Source organism: Beta vulgaris, chromosome 2 (assembly GCF_026745355.1).
Source record: "Beta vulgaris subsp. vulgaris cultivar EL10 chromosome 2, EL10.2, whole genome shotgun sequence".
Lineage (NCBI taxonomy): Eukaryota > Viridiplantae > Streptophyta > Magnoliopsida > Caryophyllales > Amaranthaceae > Beta > Beta vulgaris.
The window spans coordinates 50,968,657-50,995,462 of NC_079203.1; the positions used below are offsets into that span (position 1 = coordinate 50,968,657).

The 26,806-nt window shown below is 35.7% G+C and overlaps 2 protein-coding genes across 4 annotated transcripts; both read right to left on the minus strand.

Annotated features, from left to right (window-relative positions):
* Positions 1–100: 100 nt before the first annotated feature.
* LOC104907223 (DNA-directed RNA polymerase 2, chloroplastic/mitochondrial) lies at positions 101–10,804 on the minus strand. Of its 3 annotated transcripts, XM_010696119.4 has the most exons (20): positions 9,607–10,802; positions 9,301–9,516; positions 9,096–9,229; positions 8,946–9,012; positions 8,689–8,747; positions 7,719–7,836; positions 7,469–7,582; positions 7,177–7,308; positions 6,682–7,098; positions 5,202–5,252; positions 4,220–4,290; positions 3,722–3,806; positions 3,434–3,586; positions 3,219–3,293; positions 2,459–2,548; positions 2,313–2,360; positions 1,561–1,675; positions 1,353–1,456; positions 694–805; positions 101–592 (listed from the first exon to the last, which is right to left on the minus strand). In XM_010696119.4, the coding sequence occupies exons 1-19, from the start codon at positions 10,555–10,557 to the stop codon at positions 695–697; spliced, it is 3,111 nt and encodes a 1,036-aa protein (XP_010694421.1). In that variant the 5' UTR covers positions 10,558–10,802; the 3' UTR covers positions 101–592; position 694. The 3 variants fall into 3 exon arrangements, 2 of the variants coding, with proteins under 2 accessions (XP_010694421.1, XP_048495367.1); XM_048639410.2 differs by lacking the exons at positions 101–592; positions 694–805; positions 1,353–1,456; positions 1,561–1,675 and adding an exon at positions 1,682–2,164 and having other exon boundaries at positions 9,607–10,804; XR_008968317.1 differs by lacking the exons at positions 101–592; positions 694–805; positions 1,353–1,456; positions 1,561–1,675 and having other exon boundaries at positions 2,309–2,360; positions 2,459–3,064; positions 9,607–10,803.
* Positions 10,805–14,785: 3,981 nt separating this feature from the next.
* Positions 14,786–20,639, minus strand: LOC104907214 (uncharacterized). Its single transcript, XM_010696111.4, has 6 exons — positions 19,492–20,639; positions 18,809–18,845; positions 18,444–18,680; positions 18,289–18,336; positions 15,422–15,873; positions 14,786–15,174 (listed from the first exon to the last, which is right to left on the minus strand). The coding sequence occupies exons 1-6, from the start codon at positions 19,794–19,796 to the stop codon at positions 15,105–15,107; spliced, it is 1,149 nt and encodes a 382-aa protein (XP_010694413.1). The 5' UTR covers positions 19,797–20,639; the 3' UTR covers positions 14,786–15,104.
* Between the last annotated feature and the right edge of the window lie 6,167 nt (positions 20,640–26,806).

Here is a 26,806-nt window from a genome sequence, read left to right on the forward strand (position 1 = left end):
TAATATGAGCGTCGAACCCACATGCCGTAAGTATTAGAAAACGAAGAAAGTATAATCCAAACAAGATCAACGAAACAAAAGTATCTCATTCAAAGTACAGTAATGACGAATGGAAGCATGAAAATTATATGATAGAAGTTCAAATAAACTAACTACAAATAACATCGAATTGATACATTAAGTAACAAAAAAAAACTGAAGATTCTAAGCTAGATAACAAAAGAAATTACCCATATTACAGCCAAAAAAAGTGAACTAATTCTCAAGTCATCTAGATACAATAGAGGAGAGTACTTCAATCTCATAGTTTCAGATATGTACAATGAGTTTGTATAACATGACACTTTATCAGAGGAACCTATAATTCTGTACATTACATACAAGACATCACCTATCTATCTTAACTACATTCATTATATATTCATCTATAAAGAATGTCAAGAATAGCTCGAATCAAAGACTAAACTCCTCTAACCTATTACGAAATGTGTAGTCATTTTACAATGCAGGGCCTTGGGCTTGGAAAGTGTTGGAGATTATCTCAGTGGCTTCTCGTCAAAAAAGCAGAAACCAGTACCACCTTGTAAGCGCGCTACATAGAAGTTGTTCGTGTTACAAGGCACGCAAAAGTATGGCGTGTCTTCTTCAGAGAAAAGGTGGAGATGATAGATAATAACAGTAGTTTCTGTTTACCTTAGTTGAAGAAATATGGAGAATCTAGAACTTCTCTAAGTTCAAAGTCTCCTCGCTCAGGCAGAGGGGGAAAGGATAGTGTGGGGAAAGATTGCTGGAAACTTTCCAATAACTGTTGAATGATCAAGAGACAAGAATTAGAGGAACGTAATAAGTGAAATAAACCCAATACGCAAACATGCATGATAATGTTTATCGATCATTAGATATCTCTAATTCTTCATAGCATTTCATTGCCATCAATTTACTGATCGGTAACAGGAAATTTATGGTGAAAAATACACACATCTTTGGGGATGAAATTTCATTACCAAAGGCATTGTCATGAGACTTGTTTTACAAAATTACAGGTAAATCCATTACCATTTACCACTATTTATTACTAGCTGGCGGCTACCAAACGGGGTAAGAATGTAATACAGATCAATCCGATAGCTTTGGTATCAACTCTAGCAACAAATCAGACCTTTGAAATCATTTAAAAGGGCAAGGAACAGCTTAGATGCCATGCTCGATTGTTATTCATGACTGTAGATAGATTTTGCTATAATGTTCATATACCTTTTCTGTATTGTGAAATGCACATCTTTTTACCAGTCAAAATGATAGAGAAACAATGACACCAAAATGTAGCTGATAAAGCTCTAATACCAACTTACATTTTCCAATATTGGTTGCTCATAAAGTTCAACAAATTTTTCACGAAGTATCCTGCTCATCTGATCTACATCACATGCATGTGTCCAATATGAATCATGAACTCCTACAGTCATAAATTACACGAGGTAAGAAAAAGCTGCATCTCGTCACCTGAATAAAGAAAGTTAAAAGTATCAATATAATAAAACTCATCAAATCAAGCAAAACCTGCAAAGTTTAATCCCGCCCTTTTGCAGGCCACTGCAGTCATCATCATATGCGACCCATCAAGTGAATGAACAAAATTTGGTGGGAAAGCGGACCTCTGTCGCTTAACCATAATCTGTAGCAGAGAAAGAGCTCAAGAATTCAGCAGCTTACAACATGAAAGTTACAGTTTGACTGAAACAATATATATGCTCAATTCTGGCAGTCCGGTAGATTGACGGTTGACCTGGAAGTTATCCTCTATTTTTCCAGACTTCGAGAAAGGTATAGTTTGGTTAAGCAAGGGGTTTATTGTTTACAAGTTACAAGATTTGTCTTGAGAGGAAACTACCTTAATTTTTGTTTCTTTCTTTTCGGGGAAAAATAACATCAAATTCACCAGAATAATGGTGCAGCAATCTTCAGCAATATACAAGGGCAGTGAAATCATGAATATTACATCATTGGTGACGTGAACTTCTTCGCACAGAGAACAGAATACACATGTACATAACAGAAACAGCACCACCTGGGATTTCTTTCAAAGGAAAGATGTTGTATTTAGAATTCAAAATCGTACTCAATAGCATGATTTATTTATCCAGTCCCAGCAGACAGATCCTTCCTAAAAAATATATTATCAGAAAGCTTTTTTTGAGTACCATAACGCTTGGATATTAGCACACTAATCAAGCTTTGGTCGGTACAAGTTACTCTCAGTCCAATGTGACAGAAAAGTCAGCAATAAGAAAACGAATTAAAAGAACTGATACCTTTTCGGTCTCCCTTTCCAGTGTCAGCATCTGAAGGGAGGTTCTGATCTGCATCATATTCACCAAGCAAGCAGATATAATTTTTCCTAAATGAACTTCAAAGAGAAATAGATAGGCAAACATAGAAAGGATGAATAATTGCATACAAGATGTCTGCCTTTCTTGCAGTAAGGTTGCACGACAGGAAGACCCAGTGGCGTTCTCCACCTCACGGGCTGATTTTCCAGTGCAATAATCTGCACAATCTCACCAATATGCAAAACATCAAGTATATGTAGATAAGGTATAACCCACAAAGAAAAACGAATAAGAAGATGTTGGAAAGGCCATGTCGAAGAAACGTCAAATCGAAAGCTCAAATTCTGCATCACGATCACATACTGTCCCAATTAGAACTCATAAATTGCGCTGGTCTAGGGATCTGTTTCACAGGGTCCATTTGATATGGGAGGAAATGTTATGTGGGTAAAATAGCAGTGCATAAATCTTTTTACAATTTCAAGATTGATTCCTACTCCATTTATGTAAATACAAGTTGGAAAATGTATGCCTCCTGACGAACAGACCGAGGTTTGAATCCTGATTATCACTGTCTTAGCTTAAGAAAAGAGTATCGGAGCCAAGGCCCAGGTGATTGGGTTGGGATGTTAGTTTGATCCTCCCCCAATTTCCCTGCCACCAAAGAGCTTACCCCCTAATTGCATCTCAGCCTCAAAGAAAATGGCAATGATCTATCCTTCTCCTTTACCTAACTAAACGAAATTTTCAACCACATAGATTTCAACTTGCATGGCTGGGAACCCGATATACAAAACACATTACACAGAAAAAGGAACCTGATACAGAAACATGTAGTAGAACATACAGGCACGTGTACATACACATTTGTATATAAGACAAACGTACCTTTGCACATTCACCAAGCCAGCTCATAATACTACGGGCAGCTTGAAACATCTCCCCCAACGCTGTTAATGTAGTCTATCCAGAAAAGTAAGCAAAAAAATAATCAGAGAGGCTAGAAAAAGAGATCAGAAACCCCGTAATTCTTTGTGAGTTGTGAGCACAAACACATTTTGGACTTTCTAAAAACTAAGTTCCAAGTCATCCACAGATCTTACTCTGGCGGCATAACAAGCTGCACCATAAAGCTCTGCTTGATCACTGAATGCATCACGTTCCTTCAATCTCCTCTTGATCTGGTCTCTAGCACCAATATATGTGACACCATACACTGAGGTCATCACTGTCTGCTTGACCAATTTCCTGTCTACCTGCATTTTCATGAAGCATATGACTAATAAGATGATATCATAATCATATACGATAGATGATGTGGCAAGTCTGTTATTTAGCAAAATTCAAGAATCACTATAAACTCAACAAAAAGCTATTCTACAGCCACAAACCTGATTAATCAGATTCCTCGCATGCACAGCGTCTGAAAATACGGCAGGATCTTTCTCTGCATCTGCCTGCATGATGGCAAGAACCCTGCATCAAACATTCATATGCATTCAAATGTCAGACCTGATGACAGTACTGGAATTTTATTGGCCAGCCAAAACACAAAAAAAATTTAGTCTTCCAATGGAAACTTGGAGACAAACATAATGAACACGACAGAAAGCATTCTTCAAACCCAATGCTGAACATACATTGCTTAACATTGGGATGAACAGTGCGCTATAGAACTTCTAAGGCCATTAACTCCATTCAGATAAAAAAAAAATTGTAACTAAAACTCTTATCAGCATTGTAGTCATTGTAACTGACAACCACATGCGGCCGTTCACCTACGCATACATGCGGGTAATCTGAGATAAGACCCAAGGGTATCATGCCTTCGGGCTTTCACAGCTGAAGAAAATAAAAATGCAAAGCAAGAGCAAGTCAAGGGTCCTCACCCAGCAGCTATGCCTGAATAAACATCCGCAGGCTTTTCACCAGCAACAAGATTGACCGCAGCTGCTCCCAACTGAAAGGCAAACACTTCAATGAGAAAACAATAACTTCCTTTGCCAAAATCCCTTTGGCTTCTTTCTAATCTACTCTTTTCTATAGATCACCCTTACATGAGAGAACTATAACTTTCTCTGACAACATCCCCCTGGCATTCAATCTAATCTAATATTTTTTATATAGGTCACACCCAGTAGGTGTCTTTTGATAGGATTAGCTATAAATTAACAGGGCGAGAGAGTTCGCTACCTAGATATCCTATTAAAGAACATATTTTCGAGGGGGAAGGGGGGAGGTGGTGGATGAGAGAAGACTAAGATAACCACGCCAACCAATGAAATAGTGCATCGGACACTCATCTAGGAAGGGTTTAGGCAGGGAGAAACAATTCACTCCTTACCCTGCAAATGTAGTGAAGCTGTTACCTTCTAGATGCTAGCTTTAGAACTCAACTAGTCTTCTATGCACGCGATGCGTGCACCGATTGTTTGGGTCTATTCTAAATAAATTTCATCAAAGTATAATTATAGAAGTGTGATTTATAATTATTGTTATACAAGCTACTGTAATTTATAAAGTGTTTAGAAATTGAGATAAACATTTAGATGTAATGTTTTGTAGTCAAATTAAATTTGTAATTTTTTTTATTGAGTTACCATTTTTCTCATTATGTCAAGTTACTTTGTTAATGCTTATTTAGTTTATTATTGGAATTTTGACCCATCTTTAAATTAGGAAAGGATATAATTGTACAAAATCTGAATATCCAATTAAGTATATATATTTAGCAAAGGACAAAAAAGACATTTCATTGGGGGATACCATAGCTCCCCCCTTGGCTTTTATAATAGAGATAAACTGGCTGACTACTAAACATCAGTGTCACTAACAGCAAGACTTCAAAATAAGAGGAAATTAGGAAAATACCTTATCTCTCCCAAGAGCAGCATAATGTTGTAATCCATTGCATGAGCCATCCTGTTTAAACATATAAAATGTATTTATTATTTAAAATGTAGCTGACAAATGCTTGCACGTCACATCCATAGATGAGATATTGCAGAATGCCAAAGGTTGCTCGGGGAAAGGGGGGGGGGGATCTAGGTCAATAATCATCCTATTCCAATTACTGACAGCTTAGCATCTTAAGAAATACTGCGTGCTTAAGATTCATAGCCCCAAAATGCCTACTTCAGTAAAGAAAGATCAGAGATTCGTAACAATCCTGTTATAATTACTGGCATCTTAAGAGTTACTGAATCTGTAAAACTAATAGTCTTAAAATGTTCTTTTTTCCCATAATGAAAGATAAGAGATGTTGAATCCAAGAAAGGAAACCTCAAACAAACTAATCACAAAGCAATGAGATTTTTATAACTAGAATTAAAGAGAGCTTTGTATCATATATTAAAGTGCAGAATAAAATCTAAGCCTTAATATATGGTTAGTTAATGTTAGCAACACCTTATTCTAGTAGAATGTACGCGTAATTCCCATGCTTTCCTGTGTGTACTATAACAAAGAAAATTAATATTAAGACACTACCTTACAAAAATAAAATTTTGTTTAATTATTCCTGTGATGCAGTTTAACTCAATGAGTTTTGAATTTCCCTCCCGTTAATGCAAATATGGTTTCTATCCTGATCACCAGGAACACCATCTAAACATGTCTGCTTCTTGCATCAGACACAACACACGAACAAACCTCCATTACTATCCGGTGTCTGCATAGTGATCTAACCCCTTCGCGTCCAAGGGGCAATGCACAAAAGAAAGCCATTTTTTAGTTATACCTTTAAGGTGAATTCCGCAGATTGTAAGGTCACTGGAAGTTCATAAAGCCCAGGATTTCTCGTATTAGTATACAAATTTGTAAAAAGTTGCTTCTAGGCTTCTAGCATGGCTCTGCTTTGGCTGTTATCAAGAGAGGTATCTACATTGTTAGGTATATATTTGCAAATCCTGTTGTCCTCATTACTGACTAACTGGAACAGCTTATGGCCAGATCACAAGTACAATATCTTTGTTTGAACTTCAAACTAACTCACTATATACCGTAAAAAAGTGAGACTAGTCAGTAATGAGTACATATAATCTTTGCTTAATCACCTCTTCTATAATTCCTCTTTCCCCAACATGAATAGACCAACCACCATAGGAAGTTTTCCTCAATGGTTCACAGAACTTGGCCATATATACTCTCCAAGGTTCCTCCGCAGATAAATGGAAGTAGAAGACTTGTTATCAACTAGCAAAATGAAATTTAAAGAATCCAATTCTGCCAAGTGTAAGCGGTCTCCAATCATCATACAGCATCCCCCCCCCCCCCCCCACACACACACACAAAGGACCTTTCCTGTTAAACCATTCAGGATAAACAAAAAGAGAGGCATTATGTTGCTCACCTGATGAACGGGAATATGTGAAATATATGCCTCGGGGCAGGGACTTCTCAAAGCTTCAGATAAATCAATACAAACAGCCAAACATTGAAAAGGATCTTCCGCTTTCAACCACCAACACCTTCCTTCCAGTGGCTTGTCCACAGAGTCAAATATATCATCCAAATGGTTCTCTGTGAATGCTACACGACCCTCAAGAGATAATTTGTCGACGCCACCAGCATATAGATTCGCCAAATGTATTTTCAACCAGCGCAATCCTGATTTTCCAAGAGCACGACCCTCTGCAAACTCTAAAACACCTCGACACATGTCCGACCCTAGATGGTTTAAGTATGGGTGCATGGGATATGCTCGACCACGAAAATCAACATTATGTGGATAAAAGAAGCCTTCTTCATCCTTCATTTTCCGAGCAACCTAGTTAAAAAAGGATGCTAGAGTCATAAATGTACTTGATGTACCTGAAGTGGACTGCTCAAGGAAAGTATTACTAACCGCAAGTTTGAGTTCTACATCGCACCGTTGTGAGTGTCGCTCTTGATTCTCTTTTTTCACAGATCTGACTTTCCACTTCCATTTCTTAAGATCGGATTCATCTTCTTCATCTGGCTTTTCTGGCAAAGGAACCTGTAATGAAAGAACACCAACAGACATGCAAAAAGGGGAAAAAAAGAAAAAGAAAGAGAGAACAGGTATTAGGAGTAATATAGATGGAAAAATGACTGCAAGTTAACATAAAGAGCGAAACTCATTTATTTTTCAGATGGAAAGAACAAAGATAACTCACATCATCCCGGTCAACTAAGTCAGCCAAACGACCTCCATTAGCCCATATCCTATCTACAATGCTAAGCACCTTTTTATTCACTCTCCATTTAGTGTTTCCAAGGGTATCCAAGGCCTAAAAGAATTTACAAGTAAAGAGCATCAACATTGTTGCAAAGATAAACCAGTTGCAATGTAGATGTAATCAATTATCACAGAGGAATGAAGTGCAAAAGCAGATCATACAAAATGAAACCACTTTCTTCTCTAACCTCAAAGACTGGTTCTAGCTGTTCTGCAGAGGCCCTCTTAACTGCTTCTCGCTGATGTTTGGATCCATGAGTTCTCATGACAAATGATCGCAAAACCAAGTATGCACCTCTATCATAACTAAGACAAGGCAACCACAAAAATATAAGAGGGATAACCAGAATATCAGAAATCACATTGAGTCAAATTCGGGACCCAATTGCCCAGGCCATTTTGAAAGTATCTATTGCATTTTTCACAGATAACAATATGAGCCCCATCCCCAAGCTTTAAGGGGTGGAAAGAAGAGGCTAAAATTCGATTGAAACTAAAAAAAAAACTCAAGCCTAGCTGCTTACAGCCTAACTCTCTATTTTGTTTGACGGAGGTGACACGGGTGTTAGAAAAAACTCAGACCTAACATAGATGTGGTGACATTAAGAAAGCACACAGGGGGCCCAGCCAATCTAGACTCATCATTCTTCTGCTTACATAATTTAGGAATACATGTAGTTTAATCTTGAATCTCAATATGAACTTAAGAGGCATATGAAATAACGGTTTTGCTGAAACTTTGTCACAATGAGGAAGCGACAAAACTTGGAAGCAGCAATCAGTTAAGAGGCAGTGTTTGCTGAAACTTTGCCACTCTTATCAACTTGTCAATTAACCAAGTCAGAAAGAATTTAAAGTTGAATGCACACCAAAGAATTTGATGTGGTATCCAATTAATGCATACTAAAGTTCAACTAAAAAGCAGTGTTTAACTAAGAGGAATTTGTCATTTACTATTTTGTTGTGTTTGAGGATAAGAAGCATTAATCAGTTAAGAGACAGTTTTCAGCTGTAAGGGGGCTACAATTAAGTTTCGAAATGAATTTGGAAGTGTGATACAAATTTTGAGGTATATATTTTAGAGGTTTTGGCACAAAGAAAAATAGGCATCAACAAAAAGAATATAAAAACTATTAGTTATGAAGCATAAGTCCATACCCGGTCCACTTTTCTGGTGGTATCAGCATTGGCATATAGGGGATCACAATGTGCATTGGCTACAAAAGCAACAGATATTTAAGATTACCCAAATTTCAAAGATCAAAAACAATCTAAAACACGGGAAAGGGGCATTACGATAGCAAATAGCCAAGTAGCATGCTTTGAAATTAAATCATTAGCCGCAAACTCATCAAGTAAAAGCATCCATAAATTTCAAAGTTCACTATAAGGACTTCTTAATTTTCACAACTTACAGTTTTCTCTAAACCTTTGATAACCAGTGGATCACATTCAATTACCCCAAATCTTCGGCTGGTTTTCCTGGTAAATCAACCGAAATAACTTTTTATTCACGTATAACCAAAAAAAACAAGTCGGTGGATAAGAGAGAGATCGCTCATTACTTGTTCTCAGGACCAACATTTCTTAATGAGTGCACAAATGCAGGTCGAATGTCAGGAGGATCACCAGCTGACTGACTAGCTGGAGGTTGTATATATGCTGTTTTGACCAGCAACTCAATCAGACGGCTCCCAACCTGCAACAGGAAAATTATTATGCTGCACTTCCTATAAATGAGATGATACAAGGTCAGGAAACAGTAACTACCTTAGCCCTTGCATCTGAACCCCAAGGCTTCAAGTCACCTTGAGAATCGACAATTTTAAGGGCTTGTCGCCGCTTTTGCTTCTTAATTAAATTATTCACATTTTTCCTCAGATGTTGTTGTGCTTGAATCTCAGCATCAGAGCCAGCTTCATCAGATTTAATATTTTGGCCACCCTTCTTTTTCTTTGTTTTCTCTAAAAACGTGTGTATCCTAACCTATATGCAAAGTATCATAATAAACGCATCAGTACTTAATATCAATGCTTACTCCGAAACTCGAAAGAAAGGAAGTACAAGTTGACGCACTTCCTGTTCAATGGCCTCGCCTATGGCACAAGCAGCTTGAACAACCTTTGCAGTTCCATGTCCAGTTCCAGTCATGAGCAATCCCATCAACTTATGCATTGTTATAATTGTCATCATATCTGCAGGTAACTGGTCAAAATAAGGTGCATATGCAGCTCTAAACTTCCCTTGCCTGATTAATTCTTGCTCCTCCATAATGCTATCTCTTAATGGCTCAAACCAACCAAGAAACAACGACTTCACATACGACAAATTAGGTGCCAAGTTATGCTTACACATATCAGCTAAAAGCTCCCTATACTCATTTGCTGCCTGTTGCCATGACTCAGTCTCAAGCTTTATCTGCCTATTCCTAAGCATTTGGTACCTATAAGATGGCAAACCCGCCACCATTTTCGGCTTTCTTTGCCGTATATCCCTCCATTTTGCCCTCTTCTCCACTTTCCTCATCTCTTCCACCAACTCCTGAATTTCATCAAAAACTGAAACATCATCCTCATAATCACTTGAAGTGACTAATTCAGCCTCAACAACACTAGCATACCCTTTAGGGCATAGAACCTTCAAATTAGGTTGATTACTCAAACACCCAAAAATTGGTCTCTCCCCCATCTCTTCCTTCACCAATGGCCCACCTTTTCTACAAAAACCCAACTCAGGAAAGTTTACATTTTTACAAAAACCCAACTCAAACGGTCTAAATTTCAATTTCTCAGCAATAACTGAATCACAGGAAACCCCTAAAAAGCTGTAATTACGTGAAAGAGAAAAACTTTTAAAACATAATCTAGGGGTTCTTGAAATTGCTTGCTTAGCAAAGTTTTCCCACATAACTGTGGAATTAAAAAAAGGGTTTATCACAAAATTACTCCTTGATTTATGAATTTGAATAGAAGGGTCAAATTTCTGCGACAAATTTGCAGGGAGTGAAGAGATATTACTACTGGACATCAAATTGTTCTAATCGATTAAAGAATAAATATGATGAATTTGAGAAGAAGAAAGACTGAATTGGAGTTACCAGAATAATGAATTTGTGGGTTCGATTGATATAAGTGTAATACATAAGAAGTTTGTGTTGGAGAACAGAAAACCCCTTCTAAAACCTCTGCTTCTTCTACTTGCTATTTCTTTTTTCTTTTGTTGTCTCCAGTGAAACAGCCGACTTGAAGGTGAAAGTGAAATGAAAAATTGATGTAACAATTAGTAAGATTTTTCTACAAAAATATCTTCGAGATTTTATAGATTATACAAAAATTGAATGAAAGGAGTATAAATTAATTTATTATTATTATTATTATTATTATTATTATTATTATTATTATTATTATTATTACTCCCTCCGTCCCATAATATAGTGCTTGCTTCTTTTTTCACGGTCTCCAAAACGTAACTTTGACCTTGATTATCTTCAATTCCTTATTAATAAAAAGAGAACGTATTGTGTCGGACTCATCCGACCATAATCTTGGTCGGACGACTTTCAGGTGGTTCCAATTTTTTTTCAGGTAGTCTTCATTTTTTTTCAGGTGGTTCCAATTTTTTTTCAGGTAGTCTTCATTTTGTTTTCAGTTAGTCTTCTTTGTTTTTCAGTGGGTTTTTGTGCTTCAGTTAGACTTACTTGGGTTTCAGTTGGTCTTTTTTCTTTTTCAGGTAGTCTACATTTTTCTTCAGGTAGTCTTCATTTTGTTTCAGTTAGTCCATTATTTCTTTCAGTTGTCCAACTGAAAGAAAAGAAAGTCTAACTGAAAGAAAAGAAAGTCTAACTGAAAGAAAATAAAGTCCAACTGAAAGAAAAGAAAGTCCAACTGAAAGAAAAGAAAGTCCAACTGAAAGAAAACAAAGTCTAACTGAAAGAAAAGAAAGGTCTAACTGAAAGAAAAGAAAGTCTAACTGAAAGAAAAGAAAGTCCAACTGAAGAAAATAAAGACCAACTGAAAAGAAAACAAAACACTAACCTCTGCTTTCTCTCACTTTTCAGGTTGTCTCCATTTTTTTTCAGGTAGTCTCCATTTTTTTTCAGGTAGTCTTCATTTTTTTTCAGTTAGTCTTCTTTGTTTTCAGTTGGTTTCAAATATTTTTAAACACCAACTGAAACATATAAAACACCAACTGAAAGAAATAAAGAACTAACTGAAAGAAATAAAGAACTAACTGAAAGAATAAAAAGACCAACTGAAAGAAATAAAAAACGAACTAAAAAGAATACAAAAGCTAACTGAAACAATACAAAAACCAACTTACCTTCACTCTCCTCAACCTCACCAATATCTTTCAGTTCCATGAACTCTTCAACCAAATTTCACCACAAACTTTTGAACGATTCTTTTTATTACTTGCTTTTTATCCTTTTTGTCGAATATTGTGATCTTAGTACTATAGGAAAACATACATATTTGGGGCCATAATGAACCTTCTTCAACCTCAATCCTCATTCTTTCCTCCCTTTTCTCTCTCCTCTGACTTCGAAAATCAACCCTCTTTAGTATCTCAATCTCATCAATGGACATCATAGAAATAGCAAAGAAGCTCGGCCTCGCCGATAATAAACCCGTCATCCGTAAAGCGGTGGAGTTTCGCCGTCTCTCCGATGTCAAATTCGACTCATCCGCCATTGGAGTTGTATACTCTTCTTCTCTCTTTAAGACTTATCAATAGTTGTCTATTAAAATTTTATAAACCATTATTGTCTCCACTTGTTATCATATCAGTGCAAATCTCAGTCCTCAATATGGGTGCGTAAATGGTGTTTGTGGGATGCGACGGAGTTAGTGGTGGTTGAGTGGGAAGGAGGGAGGGGTAAAGGGAAAGAAGGGCGGCAATTGTCTGCGTTTTCTTACTAAGGCCATTTGAGTATTGGGCTCAGCCCGTCTGACAATAAGTATTGGTCAGACGGTCTGACCCAATACTTTCACTAATAAAAAATATAAAAAGTTGATATTATGAAACTACACATTGAGACGAAACTAACAAGATCCTACATGAATATGTTTTTTTATATATACAAATGAGAATATTCGGTCAAAGATTTTAAAGTTTGACCATCACAAATGAAATAGGCACTATATTATGGGACGGAGGGAGTATTAGGAAAGATAATTGGTTCGAAAATCAACCCATCAGGAGCACACCAGCTCAAAGGCTGAGTACAAGGCTAAACAGCCAAGAATTAAATGTCCAACATATTATTGGGATGAGGATTTCAATCGTGGGCAATGCTTAGAATTCGGGATGGTACTCCACTAAGCTACCACCTCTCCGTCAGTGTAGTAAATCGGCAATAAGCACTAATTCTATTTGTACTACAAATCCATTAAAAAATTGTGGATTTTTACTAATTAAAATTGTTTAGGTGTTGATTTTACTAAATATTAGGAGTATCTCTTCAAATTAAAGGGACAAGGTCTAAGTAGTTATGGAGGGGACTTATATGAGGAGAAGTAAAAATTTAATTGAACCATATTAGTCATTAGACTATTTAGACCTTATATGACTTAATTTGAATAGACCTTATATTGTTAATGTATCGCACCTTATTTTGTTGAACTGGCATTATTTGAACTTGTTAGACATTTTTAGTTCTTATTAGATTTTATCTGTGCTGGTTTTTTTTTTTTACAAGGATTAAAAATAAGTTGAATAGAAGAGAGTAGAGTGATTAAAATCACTATAAAAAAAAGTACATTTTAGATTGAAAAAGAGGCTCGGAATAGAAGGATTAGGGTTTAAGTAAATATTGGACAATGACAAAAACAAAAAAGATATTTTAAAGAGGGACTAGGATCGTTCTAACTCAACTTCAACTAATATAGTCCCTTTAAAAGAACCTTCAACTAGTATAATTGTGTTTTTTAATGTTACATAACAAAATACTTCGACCATCCAATCAGAGTTTGACATATGTTACTCGGACACGTTAAAACTGCCACAGTACCCATGTCGAGTCGAATTGGGTACGAAATACGTAGTGTTTCTTTCAATTGGCACTCAGATACGATTTACCTAATTTGTCTGACGGCCTCATGCATCATCATAAATGCTCGGAGAGTCGCATGAAAAAGTTATGGAGATGGGTGTTAGACTACTTGCAAGAGGATCGAAGAGTCGGGGTAAGGAGAGAGAAAATGAAAGGTAGGTTTAGTCATGAGAGAGAAAACCTAAAGCTGGGCTTTTTTTTACTTCACGTGGCTTTTTCTCCTTTCTCTCTCTCAAGGACTGCTAGCTCGCCTAACCTTTTGTTTCTTTTTTTTTTTCTGTTTCTTTATTTCTCTCTTTATTTTTATTTGGGATTATATTTAGGAAAAAATTCTTTTCAATTTGATTTTATTTTAAATCACACTTTTCATCTATTTCCCAGACAAGCTTTTATTTTTATTTTTTTTTTGAAAATGATTAATTTAAAGAAAACTGTAGGATAATATTTTTCTTACGAATTTTTTGCCATACTCGTACCTATAATCCAAACTTAGGACGGTTTCTCCGTATCTAAAATTTTCGAAAATGACGTGTTATACACTCGAATCCATACCCACATCGGACACTCGTACCATGTCCATGTAACATAGAGTTTGACACATCATTATTGGACTTTGACCTTTTAAAAGAATTTTATTAGGTCACCTGAATTCCTAATCATCTTAACAAGGTATAGTCTTAATATTAGAATAATTCATAAATAGAATTACAGGAATAGTGACAATAATATGTCTAAATGAATTTGATGTCTCTGTAGTGGATTGCCAACATTTTTGTTGGCAACAGATCCTCAAAATCCCTCCAACTTTATACAGGATTGTGATTCGTCGAGTACATCTCAATCTGCCTGAATCTCCCCCTACTTTATCTTCCTATTCCAAGTACTGACTATTACTGAGTAGAGTACATATCATTGTTTCATATGCCTGCCCAAAGTGGCCCGGCCCAAATGATCAGCCAATTTTTGTAATGTTCCCTGCCTGAAAAGACTTTTTCAGCCTGATTTCTTAAGGTTTGAGCTAATTCAGTCCCAATATGGCAGCTTAGCCCAATCCTCAAGCCCATACGGGCCAATTTATCTCTGCGCTGTCGCATGATCATCTCTATGCAGCAACTTGCAAAGAGAAGACTGATAAGACACAGAGCTAATTCATCTATCAAGAAGAATAAGAACGGAAACTTCAAGGTTACACTCAACAAACCGTGACAGAGAATCTGAAATTTCTAAATTACTATATAGAACAATGATGTTCAATTAGTATATTTACATGAATAACAAGAGCATCGGACAAACAGCTCTTGCTTTGCACAACTGGAACATGGAGACATCGTGGTGAACTTCAGTGATCCTGACAGGAAAAAAAAACTGACATACAGTACACAATCTGCCTTGATCATTCAGTTCCCGTTATTTCTCTGAAAGACGAGGAAAATGAATCCCAAACCCCCAAAACACTAACATATATATGAAGGAAACTAAAATTACAATCACGATTTGTCGACCGTTCTCTTCCCCCTCTCAATTACCCTGTGGCTGAAGGCTTGAAACAATCAATATTGCAGAATCCTACAGATCTTATCATCCCTCCAAATCTGCAATAAGTGGTTGCAACATACAATAATTAGATGACATGCCCAAACTGGAAGCACAAAAAGAAATGACAATATGTTGATGGACAAGAAAAATCTGAATACTTGTTTACTTCATTTGATTTTTACTAAACTGGAGTTAACTTACTGATTGAAAATTTTTTTACTGATTGAAACTGATTAAGAATATTCATTTTTTACTAATTAACACTTGTTTTTTAAGTTGAAGATCACTCTGCGTTTAACTGACCTATCAACACTGTTCCGAGCTTTATCAGGCCGTTCAATAGAGTTATTTGCTTTATCAGGGATATCTGTACTCTTCCTTGATTTCTCTCTCTTGTCAGTACTGGTTCTGGACTTGTCTCTTAGATCTGAACTTTTCCTGGGTTTTTCTTTCTTCTCCATACTCTCTCTAGGCATTTCTCTTTGATCAGCACTTGGTCTTGATTTATTATCTCGGCAATCTGTGCTGCTCCGGCGGGGATGATCTGATCGATCTGAGCTCAATCCAGATCCACTTCTTAAATGTGGTGATTTTTCAATTATGGATATGAACTTCTTAAGATGCTTAATGTACTCTGGATAAAGCTCCAAGTCACAGTGATTTCCACCTTTAACCCATAGTGGTTCATACTTTTCTTTACAATTCTCCCACAGTTGCTTACCATGAGAGCAGTCGACCACATCATCAGCTGTCCCCTGCAGCACCAACAGAGTGAGCATATCATTTTCCCACTGTTTGACAGGGTAAGCTCTATTTGGCGAAATTTCAGCTAGCTAAATAAGAGATAGAAATATAGTGGGTCCACACACGCTGAACACATAATTGATGCATTTCACTAAAAGATCTACAAAATCACATTTGAAATGGACTATGAACTAGGCTGAAAAGGCGCATCGATATTCAACAGTCCAATGCAGTTCAACAATAATAGTATGTTTCACAATAAACGATATAGATATTGATAGACCAAGGAAGCAAAGACTTAAAGTAATGCTAGATCCACTTTGGCACTTTCCTTCATAGAGGTGGGTTCAAGTCCTCATCCAGCTGGACTACCCCCAACCCCAGGGTTCTCTTCTATAGCCAGGCCACTTAGAAAACCTGATCCTGAAAGAATGCCATTAACCCTCGCACTCCCAGCCTCACTCGTCACTCAAACTGTCTTCACTAAGATTAATTCAATACATGGTTGAACAATAAAGGTTTGGAAAATTGGAGATCTCCCCTTGTGGAGCCAGGCACCTTCCATTATCTAAACTACACTTCAGTCGCACAGAATCTTCATGCTTTTCAAGTATCAAAAGCAACCCCACCCCCCCACCCCCACCCCCCCAAAAAAAGATGAAACATTATTGGTAGAAAAGAGGTCATCAGGAGCTTCGGCATTCTTGGTTCACAAGATGTCTTCATATGTTTCCCAATTCTCATTGTCAGTGATGACAATTTTCATAGGGGACAGGAAGATTGGAAGAGATCCAAATGGAAGGTCAAGTAGCCATCCATTGTGCAATATGTCTGCAATTAGGACTTTACAGCTTACCATTGTGTAAAAACAATAGTTGTCCATCCAAGAATGGCAACTGATCTTTCAGCAGGTAGTTTTTGCTTTCAAAGTAATGTAATAAGACATACCAAGCTTCAACTGATTCCATTTGTGCACTATTAAATATTAATCCAGCCCACCCCCACCACGACCCAACAGGATGCGGCACATTAACTCAACTTTGCACTAGAAAGTAGAAAGGGCTAGACCATACTGAGATCTATCATCGTTGCCTTCAGATGAATTTTGAATCTCAATTCTTTGCACTCCATAGTTAACTAAGAATACCATCAGATAGGTGCCCAGTGACAATCTCACAGCATTTCCTTGTACATTGATAACACCAAGTACTATCCTGCTTTGAGCTTTCTTTTTTTCTTTTTTTTCAGGAAGGGTGGCGGGAGGTTAGCACTTAGTAGCTTCACTGCTACAAGCAGGTGAAGATTGAAGTACAGAGAATCATAGCAGCCACCACATATTCAACTCTAAGCCACAACAGTAACGGTGATCACATATCCCAACATCTCACATGACTCCGACCATTCAACAGCAACAGTAAAAATTCTCTTCAAATACTGCCATCCATCAGTTCACTCATCAAAAGGCATAAGAGTCATCCTGGCTCAACGGACATAACCAAACCTCAGAAACATTCCCTCGTCCATAATGTGGAATTCTGCCTGTTAGCACCCCCCCCCCCCCAAAATTCTTTTCTATTATTTTTTTATTTTTGGTCCAACCTACAGCTGACAAAGGTGATACACAGAAACACCATCACACCCATATAACCAATGTCGGAGAAGGCCAGTTACATTAACAGTCAGACAACTCAATTACCAAGAAAAGTGTGGAAGTTGCTTCGTTTCAGGAATAGTAAATGACGCGCAATATGAGCTTGTCCCTCATTGTAACTGAGAAAGCTTTAGTACTCCAATTTCCCTGTTTCATCTTAATAAGCCGTTGCTTTCGTTTTTGCTTCTTATTTGAGTGGCTTCAGAATACATACATTCCAAATACCCAAACGAAGTTGTTGATTTCTTCCACAGCTATTGTCTTCTTACAATTGCCAGGTAGAGTCTGATGGAAGATACTAGTACTCAGGACAAGTAAATGACTCACTGATTGCACTTATCCCACATGTCTGTAGATGACAATGTTTAATTCCCCAATTTCCTTGTTTTCATCTTAAAAGCAAGTGGCTTTCTTTAAAAGCTTCTTTACGAAGTTGCCTTCAATTAACAGTACACATGTTTGCTAAATATCCTTCCATAATTGTTGAGTTCTTCCTTAGACCCCATAGAGACACTGATGTGCCAGAAGTCCTCCCATAATTCCAGGTACAAAATTTCCCCTCCAAAGGATTCTAGTCATGAGCCAATATATTCTACGTATAACCAGCCAAACACCACACAACAAAATTCTAAATAAAATATCCCCACTTATCTTAATCCAATTCAAAGGTTTAGAAGAGCACACACTTCAAGCAATTAATTGAATGCATTATGCAGGTGCCACATGTGGCATGACTTCAGAATTTTAAGTTACCAACAAGTAATAGAATACTTACATGAATTACTAAAACAGGGCAACCGACCAATGGTATCTTGTCAATATTCTGCATTGCATAGAAATAAAGTTATCATAACAGTTGATCCAGAGCTGCTCAGAAAACTAAAAGAAGTTCAATTGCCATATTTGACAACCGAAAAACATTGAACCCACCTTGTATATGTCAAACCAATATGTCCTCTTTACTGGATACATCACCCGCAAGCCAGACATGATTGGACTATGAAGAACAACAGCTCTTAATTTTGGTAACCGAGTAGCTAAATCTAAAGTAGGGCCACTCCCAACAGATTGCCCATACAATATAACATCTTCCTCCTTCACCCCATATCTTTCCACAAGACATCTATATGCAGCTTCTATATCCGCATAAGTGTTCTGCTCACTCGGCTGCAAGAAGCCAAGAATACAAGTCGTTGAGCTAAAACTTCCATTTGTCAAGTCCAGAGGATCAAAATCATAATTGACCTACATATGGCAGAAAATAATGCACAGAATTTGGCAATGCATATACATACCTTGCCTGTAGACTGTCCATAACCAGAATAATCATATCTGCAAAGCAACAAAATATGCACACGCCAGTGAAAACTTAATCCGTAAACAAGATGGATCACCATCAAATCATAAGTTAGCCAATTGTTCAACTGATTCAAACAGATAGAGATCACTAATCAAATTAATTTATTCCTGAGTTAAGAGGCCTGAATAGTGGAATTTCACATAAACTTTTCTAAACCTTAACAAGTGACTATAGCTTAAGTTAATAGAGGAAAGTGAAGTTCACTTCCAAACGAAAATCGATCACCACCAAAACTTCACAACAATGCATAACAAACATTTGAGGTCTCTAATCACCTCAACCCAATCATCCTCATACACAAAAATCTGGATTAACACATGCTCCCAAACTTCCACTAGGTTTTACCAATCAAACAGTTTCCGCAACACTACATCTAACTGGGAAAAAAAAAACACAACCAAATTTCTAAATCGTCTTTTTTTTCTTTTCTACCACATCAAATTAACCACACCCAAAAGAAAAACAATCAAACAGTTGCTGCCACACTACAACAAACAAATACAGGACAATTAACATTAAACAAAAGACTATTAATTTCCCTTAAAAACAACAAAAAACCATCAAATCAACCAATAGAAAAACCCAAAATTAAGAACAGAAACTTAATTAATATAATACCCCATCAAATTGACTCTGAGGTGAATACTGAGCTCTCCAAAAAGCTCATACATCTGGCCTAAATCAGCAGCATTACCATGAGAGTAGAGAAGAGTAAGCTTTGCCAAAGGATTTCTCATAAAAACTGCCACAATTTCATTCCCTCTTTTTGTACAAAGCTTCAAAACATCTGCATTTTCTCTCTCCACCACACCACCACTCATCTTCAGCTTCCCTGTTCCTTCCTCCACCTCCACCCGATACGACGCCGGGTCCGGTGGAAAGAACGCAAATTTCGCCGCCATTGTCGATGTCACCGCTCCCATTTTCAATCAAAATTAGCTCAATTTTATGATTAATTAGTTTGTTCTCTTCTAAATTACTTCAAATCTAGAATTTTAAGTGTACTTTTAGCTCAAGCAACTACAAATAAGCTTCAATTTCAACAAATTTCATCGGATTTTGGTAATAATTTGGTTTCTCCACAACAATCAAGATTTCAACATCGATCAAATTATTACTATTTTAGGAATTAAAAAACAAATTCTACTCTAAATTAGCTTGAAAAAAAAACTAAAAAAGGAAGTATTTCGAAAATGAAAATTCAGCATAAAAACAAAAAAATAAATAGTGGATTGAGAAGCTAGAATATGGAAAAAATACAAAAACAAGACATTTTAAGAAAAATTAAGTAATAAGAATTTTGGTTTCTCAACGACAATAAAGCTTTTGAAAATCGAAAAAAACGCCAGCATTTATTTCTCTTTATAGAAAAAATAAAAAATAAAAATAAAAAACTGTAAAATTAACAGAAGAATTCAAAAACATAAAAAGCTAGTAGTAGTTGATTTCCTCGAAGATCTTGTGAAAGTGGACAACGAAATCAATGACTTTTTACTTTCTCTCTCCTAAAACTTTCTTTCTCTATGTACACCAGAATCATCGAAAAATACAACAATGGCATTAAAGTAGGGTTAGGGTTTCTAGAGAGAGAAAATTTTGAATTATTTTGTTTATTTATTGAAAGTGACTTTTGCAGAGTGTAAAGCGTCAGATCTGTGTTGGATTTTGTTTTTGGTATACTTTAAATAATATTCAAGAGAGAGAAAATGGGAAAAAGAAAGGAAAGATTTATAACTTATAAGAGAGAGAGAGAAAGAGGGTTTATCGGCGTCGAAAATGTGGTGGCACGTGTGGCGGAGTGAGGATATAGAGAAGAGAATTTGTTGATTGATTAAACATAACTATAAAAAGGAAATGTCATACTTCCTTCCTTCGAAATAGATAAAATATTTCTCTATTTTATATGAGAGTTTTTTTAAACATGCATATATTAAAAGCTCGTCCACTTCTATTATAATGTTGCTTATATCGTATTGGGTGGTTAGGGTGATGCTTTTATGAAGAGCGAAAGCTTCAGAGATGTTATTGATAAAATTGATTTTGATGATGACAAACGAAGTTAATTAATTAACTAACATGGTTTTGAGTTTTATGTGTAGAAGATGTAAGATGAAGGAAGTTGTTAATGGAAATTTCAAGAAGAGTTGAAGTTCCTGAGTTGGAACTCCAAGGTAAAAGAGGAGAAGTTCTTGAGGAGGAACTCCATAAGATGTATTATAGTATGAGTTTACTATTAGGCATTATGCAAAGAATAAAAGTGTGATCTGATCTACGAAACTATTAATTGGATCATGAAGTTGTTCGTTTGGAGCATAGTCTTTAATTTGTTCCTTTGTAAAGGAAAAGAAGTATGTGCTCCCTTGTCAAGGTAATTGCGTTAAAAGTAAAACTAAAACTGATTAAATCAACTGACATAATAACCGAGGCCATCGCAACTCTTCGCTTGTGTATTATTTTCCTCCTTTTGATGTTGATTTCTCTCTTATCATCCGTAAGGATATTTTAGGCTGGCCTCCTGATTAAAGGGGTTTGCCTAAGTTTTCCTTTTCTTATAAAAAAAAAAAAAGATTATGTTATATTATCAACTATGTTATTAGTTTTAGAATTAAATCTAGAAGATGAGATTTTAATTTGAAAGTAAATATATATTTTATGTTTTAATTTGAATAAAATATCTTTGACGGTTATCCTTTAGAATTAATTGAGGATTAATATTCTAAGTTAATTAGAAGTCTCCTCTAAAAAAGAGTTAATTAGGAGTCTAAAATTAATAAGATTGAGTCAAATATCACGACTTTTATTAGAAGTAGCATGGGTTAATTGGTTTGTTCCTTGACTTGAGGAACAAAGGAATTCCTCGAATCAAGGAATAATAATATTTGAGGATTGTACTTTAGCTAAAGTCTTAGAAGGAACTATTTTATAAGTAAAACTAGTTTTCGATTTTGAGTATTTTAGACGTGATATATAGTGATTAAGTAAAAGTTTTATCTTTATGAATACATAAGATAAAATTTTATTTTAGTTGAATTGTTAGAACATGTTTATCTAAATTTTAAGCAAATCAGTTTTTTGATTTCTAATCAATGTTCCTAAAACTTATCTTATTGTTGAGTCGTCCTATTTTACAAGAAGTCAGTTTTTAGGTTCAGGAGGAGTATCTTATATAGATTGGTCCTATAAATATGAGTTGTATGACTTAATCTCACCAGTTGGAAAGTGTATGGCATGAGTCTTTCCATGGCATATGACTCTAGTGGAAAGAAAATTTAATTATAACGTAATATATTACATTGCACGTATGAGTCAGTTTCACAAAAGTTCCACAGTTCTTATATGATTTTGAGTTCCTGTTTATTATCGTTTATTCTGTCAAGTGTCTATAATAGGGAAAGGGTTAAAGGTTTGAGGGAACTCACGTATCGGAGTGAGAACTTGAGTGAGCGTTTGTATGAGAATGATTTGAGTGAAGTCGTATGAGTGCTTCGAGTAAAGCAAATAAAGAGGACTTTGAGTGAAGTCAATAATGAAACGATAATTGTAAGAATTGTTTTTTTAAATTAGTGTTCCTAGTGGAATGAGAGAAGAAACTCAAGTGAAATAGCTAGTTGTACTTAGGGAATGCCTGTTACTAGTGGTCGAGGTTTTTCACTTCATATTGGGTCGAAGAAGTTTTTCTCCTAAATCTCTTGTATTTTCGCATTGTTCCTTTCATTATTTGTTTAAATTCCACAAAAAGTACTCGTTGTTAGCATCACTACAAGTCTACAATTAATCTTTCGCTTGTAGTGTTCCTAAGTGAAATAAAACTGGCTGAATTGTTACCAAAGTTGTAAGTGCAAGCATGAATTAGGACATAGTCTTGGTCACCCATGATGACTCAAACTGCAGCTGAATAGTCTCAACCATAACAGTAAATAGGACATAGTTTTTTTATATATATTTTTTTTAAATGATTCCCGGATCTTTTAAGTGGTTTGGTTTAAAGCCTAAAAATCTCCTTTTGTGAGTTGTTAAGATAACCTTGGAAATTAGTAAATAGATATGGTCAAACTGAGGTGTGTGAATAATGCAAAAGTCAAAGTTTTGCACTTAAAAAGAAAAAGATGAAGTATTTGATAGTTGCAATGAACCGAAACGTCGTCCGGGCCAAAATACTCGTTTGTATATATTGATTGGCGTTATAATTCACAAATCTTTGTTAATTATTTTTGGTAGGTAAGAGGAAGGACACTACTAAATTGACACTTCATTTATTAACCAGTCATGTTTGCAGGTTAGACTCCTTGAGAGAGAGGAGGAATGGTAGAGGCAAACTCACTCTGAAGAGCCTCTATTGGGGTTTGATAATCCCATGACCTTAAAGTCATGAGGCGAAAACTTACCGGTAGAATAAGCCTTGTTTTATACAAATCTTTATTAGGGTGCGTTCTATTCAACTTATTGGACCTTATCTGAACTGAACTGAACTTATTGGAACTTATTAAACCTGATTGGACCTGATTCAACTTATTGGACCTGATTGAACCTGATTGAAACTTATTGGACCTTATTGGAATTTATTGACCTTATTGAAACTTATTAGACCTTATTGGCCCTGATTGAAACTTATTAGACCTTATTGGACCTGATTGAAACTTATTAGACGTTATTGGACCTGATTGAAACTTATTAGACGTTATTGGACCTGATTGAAACTTATTTGACCTTATTAGACAAAAACATTGACCATGAATAACATAAATATTACCACTAACATAAATACTACCCCTCAAAATTTTTTATGGAATAATAATTATTATAATTCGTCCTTTGAAAAATAATGATTATTAATTATCTCTTATGATACTTAATTTAACAAAAAAAAAAAAATTACTATTTATATATTTGCCTATACATAACTTTCACCACTAATATATCTAATAGTCTTGTTTTGATTTTATAAAACACTAGTAGAAAATCAAAAATTAATTAACATTTATATCTTTCATTGTTATTAGTAACGAAAACATGTTATCTCTAGTTATTTAAAGACGAATTGTAAAATATTGTAATTATTATTATTGTTAACCTTAATTATTTGACCATGATTATAATATTATTTAATAGCAATATGAATAATCAAATAATAGACAATAATACAAGTATAATACTATACATTGTGGTACTTTAATAAAAAATTCTAATAATAACATAATCAGCTAATAGTAATATGAATAATAAAATAATAGACATAATACAAATAAATAATAAAATAGTAGACATAATACAAATAAATAATAAAATAATAGACATTAATACAAGTATAATACTATATAATCATTGTGGTACTTTAATTAAAATTCTAATAATAACATAACCAACTAACAGTGATATGAAGTTATGAATAACAAAATAATAGACAATAATAAAAATGTTTATTAAACATTGACTATTTGGACCTTATTGAACCTTACTAGACCTGATTGGAACTTATTGGACCTTATTAGACCTGATTGGAACTTATTGCACCTGATTGGACCTTATTGGAACTTATTGCCCTTATTAGACCTTATTGCAACTTATCTGAACTTATCAGAACTTATTGGACCTGAAACTTAATTTTTTAAGTTGAATAGAACGCACCCTTAATGGTGATGGCAAAATATCTAAGGGAAGAAATGAACAAAACTCTAAAAGAAATAAAATGACTATTGACAACTTGTTTTCATTTTGTATTTATTGACACCATCCGCGACCCGAATCCCCATTCACACCATCCATCACCCACCAAGAACTCCACCCATCAACCGCGGTAGGGGATATGGAAAGGGTAATACTAGGGAAAACTTAGTCATTGATTAACTATAAAGCCACTAAGATCAATTTTATTGCACACCGAAAAATAATGCTAAGGCCTTGTTTGGTGACAAAACAGATCATGAGAAGTGCAAATTCCTAGGAAGTAGAAATATATGAAGTTGTTTGATTGGCAAAATCATGGGAATTTGCACTTCCTAGGAAGTTCTACTTCCCACACAATGGGGGAAGTTGCTTACCTAGTTCCCCCTAGGTAAGTGCCACTTCCCATGGGAATTCCATCTTCCCATAGCCTACCAAAACAATTTTGTTTACTTTCTAGGAAGTTAAATTTCATGGGAAGTGAAAAATCAAAGGAAGATCAACTTCCCAAGTACAACCAAACGATACCTAATAATATCAATCTTTTTACATGGCAGTAAAAAAACAATTTAATTTCTTTTTTAAAAAAATATATCTAGATATGGGTGGAAAGATGGAGTTGGTGATGGTTCACACAAATGCCATCCATATCCGACCCAATACACCCACACCCGTCAATCACTTTCACCATTTATCTGGGACGGGTTGATGAATAATACACTCATCTATGGATAATTGCCAGCTCTAATCCCTGGGCATGTCATGGAATATGTCCCTAGCTCTTCGTAACTGGGGTAGTGGTCTTGTCTTCTTCTTAGATACTGGTTGGTGTTTTATGTGGAATGTTGTCTGGTTTTGGATTGTTTCGTTACTTGGGCTGCACTTTTAGTTTTGATTATGTTGTACTAAACAGCTTTAAGTTTGTATAACTTGCCTTTTGGTCTTAAAAAAAGTGTGTTTTTTTTTGTAATAAATACTAGCCCAACCCACTTTGGGCTATTAATCAAATTGGCTTATATTTTGAGTTGATTACAACTATAGCCCAACCCATTCGACCTGTAAATCTGTAATGCATATGATATTTGTCTTGCATTAGAGCTCCAGCTCCAGCTAGGATGAGGACAGCCCAAATTGTACTTCCCAGTTTCCATAATTCCCGATTTTTTTTGTAAATCTGGTGTTTTGATGGATAATATTTTTCGTGAAAGATATTTTCTTTTAGAAAAAGTAGATAATTTTTTTTTTTGTTTGGTTTGATGGAAAGTTATTTAACTAATAAGGGAAAATTGAAGATGTTAGGAATGAGAGAGTGGAGAAAAATGGGTTGACTTTAAATTTTGGGGGAAAACATTTACAAACAAATGTATAGCTTTTTTTTCAACCTTAACGTTTCTTTTTAAAGACCTTATCCTACCAAACATCTAAAATTGGGGAAAACCGTTATCCTCCCAAACAAATGGAGCCGAAATCCCACCCCGACTTGATATACTGAATTTGTGAAGAATTTTCGAGGCTATTTTGCCGAGTTTTATCATCGTAACTTGTTTCATGATTAGTTTTTTTTTTTTTTTTTTTTGACAACAAGTACACACAAGGAAAAACTAACTAACCCATGAATTATGACAAGTGACAACAAGTCATATCATGGGTCGGCGTAGACTGTCTAGAACATATTCAATAAGACATCACATTGGCAATATGCTTCTTAAAGGGGAGGGATGATCGGATTTGACGCAGTCTCCAGGTACGCCCCTGCTTCAGTTATTCCCACGACTTGAATGAGTGAGTGTTTGAGACGGACCGAGGGCACAATTGAGATTCCATTTCTTGGGTTGTCATAGAGAAACTGTCCAACATAAGGCAAGTGGTATCTAAGGGAATAAACCCTATTGACTTGCGATTACAACCAATACGGGATGGATGAGACTTTGAAACTGCATGTTGAAAGCGTCCCGACCTTGGTTTCCCTAAAGACAAACTTTTTAGTGATCTTGAGCTGACATTGAGCAACGCCTTGTGCATGTTAAACCTAACAATTCTAAGTGCTCTCATCCTTATTTCTCGAGCTGCTTTCGTTTTTGCTGACACCATGAGCATCATTGATGATACATAACCCTTGTTCGAGAATCCTGCACTTGTCTTGTGCATAACCTACCTTTTGTTGGGTTGCTTTGTAGGTTAAGACTTGTTGCATCTGTGTATCCTTCTGCTGAATACCTGATTAATTAATGGAGCTGGTGACATTCTCCATTGAAAAAGATGTTTTTCCTAC

Coding starts and splice junctions, on each gene's coding strand:
- LOC104907223 (XM_010696119.4), bottom strand. CDS start 10,557: ATGTCCAGTAGTAATATCTCTTCACTCCCTGCAAATTTGTCGCAGAAA. Junction 7,309..7,468: donor ACTTAGTTGACCGGGATGAT/GTGAGTTATCTT, acceptor CTTTCATTACAG/GTTCCTTTGCCAGAAAAGCC. Junction 1,676..2,312: donor TGGAAAGGGAGACCGAAAAG/GTATCAGTTCTT, acceptor TCTCTGCTACAG/ATTATGGTTAAGCGACAGAG.
- LOC104907214 (XM_010696111.4), bottom strand. CDS start 19,796: ATGGGAGCGGTGACATCGACAATGGCGGCGAAATTTGCGTTCTTTCCA. Junction 18,846..19,491: donor CTCAGAGTCAATTTGATGGG/GTATTATATTAA, acceptor GTTGCTTTGCAG/ATATGATTATTCTGGTTATG. Junction 15,874..18,288: donor GCCCTGTTTTAGTAATTCAT/GTAAGTATTCTA, acceptor TTGGTGCTGCAG/GGGACAGCTGATGATGTGGT.